Source organism: Dendrobates tinctorius, unplaced genomic scaffold, assembly GCF_039654945.1.
Source record: "Dendrobates tinctorius isolate UK_male_01 unplaced genomic scaffold, ASM3965494v1 ptg000147l, whole genome shotgun sequence".
In the NCBI taxonomy this organism is placed as follows: Eukaryota; Metazoa; Chordata; class Amphibia; order Anura; family Dendrobatidae; genus Dendrobates; species Dendrobates tinctorius.
Window position 1 is genome coordinate 5,585,001 of NW_027361814.1, and position 8,432 is coordinate 5,593,432.

General features: G+C 43.3%; 1 protein-coding gene across 21 annotated transcripts in view; it reads right to left on the bottom strand.

Annotated features, from left to right (window-relative positions):
- EBF3 (EBF transcription factor 3) overlaps positions 1 to 8,217 on the bottom strand; it is a 206,372-nt gene extending 198,155 nt beyond the window's left edge. For 7 of the 21 annotated variants that reach the window (XM_073546370.1, XM_073546363.1, XM_073546368.1 and 4 more), the window contains exons 1-4: positions 7,335 to 8,210; positions 6,969 to 7,125; positions 4,818 to 4,881; positions 4,275 to 4,330 (exon numbers count right to left, since the gene is read on the bottom strand). In XM_073546370.1, coding sequence (XP_073402471.1) covers positions 4,275 to 4,330; positions 4,818 to 4,881; positions 6,969 to 7,125; positions 7,335 to 7,468 — 411 coding nt within the window. In that variant the 5' untranslated portion in view covers positions 7,469 to 8,210. Of the gene's footprint in view, positions 1 to 4,274; positions 4,331 to 4,817; positions 4,882 to 6,968; positions 7,126 to 7,334 lie in introns of all 21 variants that reach the window. The other 14 variants (XM_073546378.1, XM_073546377.1, XM_073546375.1 and 11 more) reach the window with 5 other exon arrangements.
- Between the last annotated feature and the right edge of the window lie 215 nt (positions 8,218 to 8,432).

Sequence of the window (8,432 nt, forward strand, 5' to 3'; positions counted from 1 at the left end):
CTGCTGTTTATTTTGAAAGTGCTAACAATGATTTCTCTCTGGTAAAAAGGCAGCGTGCGGCTGCGGATGGCTGCGGCTGGCTGCGGCTGGCTGGGTTTTGAGCAGAGGCTCTGACAGATGGCGCGGGGCTGTAGGGGCAGCAATCCGAGCCGGATGGAGAAGGATCGGGGAGCGGCGGAGGATGCAGGGGGCCGCAGTGCTGCTTCCTCCGGGGCTGAGGGTCACAGAGCCCGGCTCTCAGCCATGGACAGCCGGGCTTGGTGCCATAGGAGACCGGTGCGCCATCCTGCGCAGCGCTGCCCCGGGCACACATCGCGGACACAGCCCCGGCTCCTGGTCAGCCATCCAGAGGGGCCACCCGGCATCTCCTCCAGGGCCCCTCCTCACCCATCTGGGGCTCATCACCTACTGCTCCCACTAACCAAAATCATCTGGATCCATCGTGTCCTGGACTGGGGGGGATCACAGAACTAATCCTGAGCACATGGAGCCCCCGTGCACTCAGGAGCTGCCTGTCCTCTCTCACCCATCCAACCCATCACCCCCCTGATCTGCACACTCTGTCGATCTTGACTTTTTCTAAAAAAATGCAATAATAATAATAATAATAATAATAATAATAATAATAATAACAATTTAAAAAAAATACAAAAGAAGCCCGCTGCTAGAGAAGATTCAGAAGTTCCTTTATCTCAATACCTTATAGACATATTAATTGGATTTTAACTTTCTGGACACTTTCACCTCCTTGCTCTTCCCATTCACCTACCATGGGGCCATATAATGATCACAGTAACATTGGTTATGGGAAGACTCCAATCCAAGAGGTTCTGCATTGGTTTAGTGTGGTTCTAGATATTAGAGAGCTCATTTGCACCAACCTCTGCAAATCCCATCATATGGAATTCTACATTAATAATAGGAGGAGTAGTGATCTAACCCTGTGCAATTAGAGCTGCCCCATAATATCACCCGGTGGAGTGCTGCTGCATTATATTGTCGCCTGCACTGCTGGAAGCTCAGGAGATCCATGGGTGCAGTAATGAGAATAATAGGACAGGGCAGCTTTATAGCAGCAGCCAGTGTTTGCCCACCACCACCAGCAGCAGCCTGCACAGACACCACACTGCTGGCTCCCTGCACAGACACCACACTGCTGGCTCCCTGCACAGACACCACACTGCTGGCTCCCTGCACAGACACCACACTGCTGGCTCCCTGCACAGACACCACACTGCTGGCTCCCTGCACAGACAGCACAGTGCTGGCTCCCTGCACAGACACCACACTGCTGGCTCCCTGCACAGACAGCACAGTGCTGGCTCCCTGCACAGACAGCACAGTGCTGGCTCCCTGCACAGACACCACACTGCTGGCTCCCTGCACAGACACCACACTGCTGGCTCCCTGCACAGACACCACACTGCTGGCTCCCTGCAGACACCACAGTGCTGGCTCCCTGCACAGACACCACAGTGCTGGCTCCCTGCACAGACACCACACTGCTGGCTCCCTGCACAGACACCACAGTGCTGGCTCCCTGCACAGACAGCACAGTGCTGGCTCCCTGCACAGACACCACAGTGCTGGCTCCCTGCACAGACACCACACTGCTGGCTCCCTGCACAGACACCACAGTGCTGGCTCCCTGCACAGACACCACAGTGCTGGCTCCCTGCACAGACACCACACTGCTGGCTCCCTGCACAGACACCACAGTGCTGGCTCCCTGCACAGACACCACACTGCTGGCTCCCTGCACAGACACCACACTGCTGGCTCCCTGCTGACACCACACTGCTGGCTCCCTGCACAGACACCACACTGCTGGCTCCCTGCACAGACACCACAGTGCTGGCTCCCTGCACAGACACCACAGTGCTGGCTCCCTGCACAGACACCACACTGCTGGCTCCCTGCTGACACCACACTGCTGGCTCCCTGCAGACACCACACTGCTGGCTCCCTGCACAGACACCACACTGCTGGCTCCCTGCACAGACACCACACTGCTGGCTCCCTGCACAGACACCACAGTGCTGGCTCCCTGCACAGACACCACACTGCTGGCTCCCTGCACAGACACCACACTGCTGGCTCCCTGCAGACACCACACTGCTGGCTCCCTGCTGACACCACACTGCTGGCTCCCTGCACAGACACCACACTGCTGGCTCCCTGCACAGACACCACAGTGCTGGCTCCCTGCACAGACACCACAGTGCTGGCTCCCTGCACAGACACCACACTGCTGGCTTCCTGCAGAGACACCACACTGCTGGCTTCCTGCAGAGACACCACACTGCTGGCTCCCTGCACAGACACCACACTGCTGGCTCCCTGCACAGACACCACAGTGCTGGCTCCCTGCACAGACACCACACTGCTGGCTCCCTGCACAGACACCACACTGCTGGCTCCCTGCACAGACACCACAGTGCTGGCTCCCTGCACAGACACCACACTGCTGGCTTCCTGCAGAGACACCACACTGCTGGCTCCCTGCACAGACACCACACTGCTGGCTTCCTGCAGAGACACCACACTGCTGGCTTCCTGCACAGACACCACAGTGCTGGCTCCCTGCACAGACACCACACTGCTGGCTTCCTGCAGAGACACCACACTGCTGGCTTCCTGCAGAGACACCACACTGCTGGCTCCCTGCACAGACACCACAGTGCTGGCTCCCTGCACATGGCTGTGGATCCTGGCATCCTACAGGACTGCTGATGATGATGGTCTCCCCTCTCCTAGTATTTAGAAATGATTTATTTTTGGTTATGTAGCACAAACAGGAATCCATAAACTGTCGGTTCAGCACCATTGACTCTTTGATCAGTTACTGGGGCTACGAGGAGATGAAATGCCCTGGATCCCAGGCTCTGCTCACACAATAAATAGGGAGTTACATCACTGACCCTGTTTGTTTGGCTGGGGTTTATTTTTATTATTTGTTGTTTTTTTTTTTTGCACTAAAACTTATTCATCAGCTTCATCATCGTCCTCTTAATTAGTCAGCGGTGATTTCCGAAAACATTTAGCTGTTTGTATACAAAGGAAAGAAAGGGGAACATTGTCAAGTGGAGAGGGCTCCAGATGAATGGAGTCCTGTGCTCAAGGGTCCACTGTCCCCCTGCCTGCTGCCTGTCACTTCATCGCCTCCTTAGGAGGGGACTCAAGTGGCATCAGTGACAAATCCGAAATCAACAGGGCTAAGAAGACGACAGAAACCACAAGCCTGGCCTTTTGCCTGCGCGTTAATATTTTTTTTAAATAAGATAGGGAAGGTACTAACCCCCAAAATACTCCAATGTATTATATTAGATAGATTATAATATACCTGTATAATCTAAATATAGTATTACTGTTATATATAGTTATTTATAAATATAATTAGAGATAAATAACAAGATAGATAATAGATAGATAAATATAAAGATAGAGAGATATATAAAGGATAGATAGATAATAGATAGATGATAGATAGATAGAAGAAATAAGATAAATAATAGATAGATAGATAGATAGATAATAGATGATTGATAGATAATAGATGGATAGATAGATAAAGAATAGATAGATAGATAATAGATAGATGGATAATAGATAGATGATAGATAGAAGAAATGAGATAATTAATAGATAGATAGATAGATAGATAGATAATAGATGATAGATAGATAGAAGAAATGAGATAAATAATAGATAGATAGATAGATAGATAGATAGATAGATAGAAGATAGATAGATAGATAGATAGGGCATTGCACTAGTGAATGAATTCCACTGTGTTGTCCCTCCTTATAATTGCTGTGGATTTTATTGATAACCTCTAGTTCCTATCAGGGAAGTTGTACACGACAGGTTAAATTATTTAATAAGCACCTAGGTGTAATTATGTTATTTACAAGCTGTGACAGGGACTGGGTGATGGAGGCTGGAAATGGACGGGTTCTGGTGACCCCTGGAGCTTGGAGCTTGAATTATGGAGATGGGGGACTAAGAGGTGAATGAAGAGCAGATAGGAACACGCTGGCTTTTCACCCTACTACATATATAATCATAACATGGGGATCTATTCAATGCACAATGAATGATTACAGATAGATAGATACATAGATAGATAGATAGATAGATAGATAGATAATACATAGATAGACTGTCAGACACATTATAGAGCCTGCAGACTCTTCATAAGTCATTATATTACAAATTAAGTATATATCAGACACAAACTTTCCACTGCTTGCAATGAATCTGAATCTCCTCACCTGTTTGGTCATGGAATCTATTAGCCGAACGTATAAATCTTGTTCAGTTCTAACTCCTGTATAGGAAAAAAAAATATATATATATATATTATTATGATATAAAATTATGACATGAAGTTCATCATCAGCAATCATCACCAATATTATTGATATTATGATGTATGCAGAAAAAAAACCCATACATCCTGGGAATGCATTATATTTCTTATATTATTGGAATCTAATTGTTTATTTTTCCCTTTCCTAATAATGGTTTATTTATTCTGGTTTTTACCATTTTTTTTTATTTTTTTATCATCGTATTCCTTTGCATTTATCTGAACACAAATGTTATAAAAAGTTCATGTTGTCCTTATAAGTGTGATTAGGAACTTGTTAGCTTCAATAAACTCTAGAAATGTTAGATATAAAAAAATGATATTTAATGACAGCTACAAATGGAAAAGGTCTTCATTTGCTACTGGGGAAACTTGAGAAATATTGAACATGTTTTAATCTATGATAATAGTGAGTGTGTAGATGCACTGAGTAATAAGCACTTACCATTGCTATATAACAGCTGCAGTTTGTAGTGAATCCCATTGTTAGTTTTTTCACTGTTTGGCTCCTGGAAATAAGAGCAGAGTGTTACTTTATACAACAATAATGACAGTTTTGCCCTTTCCTGGTGACACAGTTCTCAGTCCATGGGGTCTGGGTTTCCAGAGTTTACGCTCCTTGCTCCTGGTGCTCAGGTGTCAGGGGCAGAATAGAATGGGATCCTTATAGCCCCTAAATCCATCCCTGTGTCATTCTAAGTTTTTAATTTATTATTAGATATACAAGTGGTGATGGTTTTGCATCTGCAGGACACTTAGGGTTAATTCTGAAAATATTACAAAAAAAAATAATTAAGATAAAATTTGGGGTAGAGATTATATTTTTTTGTGCACAGTGAATGGGGTGATTAAATCTATCAACACAATAGGGGGATTATATTAATGCCCATTCAGGGGGGAAACGTTTTACTCCAAAATTCAGAGATCAAATTTCCATTTATCGCCCGGAATAGTATTATTTCCATGCACATAGTGTAAGGGAGGTAATGAGCCATATATATATATATACTAAGTACAAGTAATACTTGTGGGGTCACAGGAATTGTTTCTATAATTTTTTACAGTCTCAGGATATTTTATCAGAATGTTATCAGCTTATGTTTATAAATACGCAAAGTATGGAGACAGGAGGGAGAGAACATGGATCTTTCTGGACAGGTTGATATTATATCATTTTTTTAATCTAAGGATATTAATGGCATACACTTACATTACATTGTTTTTATAGGGGAGTTGGGAAATAAATGTATTTTAAACGTATTTCATGCACATGTTATGGGGTGAGACTCTTAAAGAAAATATTGTTTTCAATCTATAAACATGATCAGTATATGTAAGTTATTCAAAGGGGGCTCATAGTTTTATTACATATATTGAGCGATGATCAATATATTGTAATACATATAGGGGGCAATGATCGATATAATATAATATACAGGGGGTAATGATCAATATATTGTAATATATGGGAGGTAATAATAATCAATATATTATATACAGGAGTAATGATCGATATATTATTATATATAGGGGTAATGATCAATATAATATATAGGTTGTAATGGTCTATATATAATTATACAGAGAGGGTAATTATCAATATAATATTATATATAGGGGTAATGTCAATATATTATATACAGGGGTAATGATCAATGTATTATGATATATAAAGGGGTAATGATCAATATATTATATATAGGTGTAATGATCAAAGTATTATTATATATAGCGGTAATGATCAATATATTATATACAGGGGTAATGATCAATGTATTATGATATATAAAGGGGTAATGATCAATATATTATATATAGGTGTAATGATCAAAGTATTATTATATATAGTGGTAATGATCAATATATTATATACAGGGGTAATGATCAATGTATTATGGTATATATAGGGGTAATGATCCATAACATATTATTATATAAAGGAGTAACGATCAATGTATTATTATATACAGGGGTAATGATCAATATATTATTTTATATAGTGATAATGATCAATAATATATTATTATATACAGGAGTAACGATCAATGTATTATGATATATAAAGGGGTAATAATCAATATATCATTATATACAGGGGTAATGATCAATGTATTATTATACACAGGGGTAATGATCAATAGTATATTATTATATACAGGGGTAATGATCAATATATTATAACATATAGGGGTAATGATCAATGTATTATTATATATAGTGGTAATGATCAATGTATTATTATATACAGGGGTATAATAATGATCAATGTATTATGATTTATCCATGGGGTAATGATCAATAGATTACATTACACATATGAGTGATGATCAATGCCATATATTATGTTATATATAGTCTAAACATAAGGGAGATATAATCAAAATGATGTATTAAATGTAGAGGGTAGATAGTTAATATATCATATTATATATAAGGGGCTGAAGTTCAATATATTGTCATTTTTTGCCGAGTGATGACCGATGCCAGGGAGGTGACAGTTAATATATTCTATTAATTATATGGGGGGTGATGATTATGAATCAGGTCCATTCTCTGCAGTAAAGTGTGAGAAATAGATTCTATGCAGAAAACTTACTTTATCCTTCTCCACAAAGTCCACAAAAGCTGTCCTCTCGATTTCCACCGGCTGTCCCTGCCTGTCGTAGAGAGCTAGGACGAAGTGGAAAAAATTGGACTTCCTGAGGTTGGAAGGCGGCTGCTTCTCGAAATGTGCCCGAGCCAGCCCCACACCACTGCGGGAGGAAAGGAGACAAGGGCTGGGTGAGAGGAGAGCAGCTGGCCCCAGCCTGGCACGGGGAGAGGAGCAGCCAGGCAGGAGGGCATGTGCCACCACCACTACATTGGAGGAGCGTGTAACCAGAGACACAGGGAGATTGTCATTGATAGAGACCATTGAGGGGGGATGAGAAATAAAACCCACCATCATTTGGCAGACACATACCTTTGGGCGGCTGTATTAGCATCCACTACCCCTGCTGTATGCATCCATGATCGGACTGGATTCATCCCACCTCCCAGCGGTTCCTCTTTCATGGTGGTCCCACCTCTTGGTATATTTTCCTGAATCCCAAACATTAAAACTGAATTTTTGGGCAACAATTAGCTCCTATCAAAATGAAGGTTCAAAAAAAAAAAAAATACAAAATAATAATAAAAATGAAATAAAAAAAAAAAAGAAGGCAATGTCCCAGGTCTTCTCCTTGTCCTTCCTTCTCTTCTTCTTCAGCTGATGTTCTCCTTGATGATGATGACTTAACTCCCCAGGATCAGTAGGGTAGACCCAAGTTGAAGTCCTTTTTTTTGCTTTTTTTTGTTGTTGCTTCTGGTTCGGTCTGGCACAATGTGGGCGATCTGCAGAGCACTTGGAGCCGCTTCCAGGAGTTGTGCTGGAGTTCAGCTGTGTGATGGATACAGGATAATAATAATAATAAAAGTGCCACTATGAGCTTGCAATGACGAGAGAGCAGGAATAAATATGGATTGTTTTTTGTGGCTTGTTGGTTGAAGCTTCTCAATGTGGTGTCATCATCTCCAGCAACAAAACAGCATCAAAAAAGCTTCAGGACACTGCTGAATCGACCACTTCTGGCAGCGATCTCCTGCTCCAAAAGACAAATAAACTGAGACATGAGGCTGCTGCTCACAGGAGAGAGCTGGATGAGGGGCCTTTAGCGTCTCGCACGATGGATGGAAGCGAACAAAACTCAGCCCTCTATCCCCCAGGACTGGAACCTTTCCCGGGAGCCAAAACTCTAAACCCCCGGGAGCAGCACTGTCAGCTGCTGACGTGAGCGGGGCAGGACTATGGCCAAATAAGGCAAACGGTCCTCCTCCTCCTCCTCCTCCTCCTCCTCCTCCTCCTCCTCCTCCTGCTGCTGCCGCCTGGACTGTGCAGACAGAGCAGCTCTGCTCCTTCAGTGCTGAGTGACTGCTGCTGCCTGCACTGCTCACCCTGCCTCTGCCTGCCCTGCTCACCCTGCCTCTGCCTGCCCTGCTCACCCTGCCTCTGCCTGCCCTGCTCACCCTGCCTCTGCCTGCC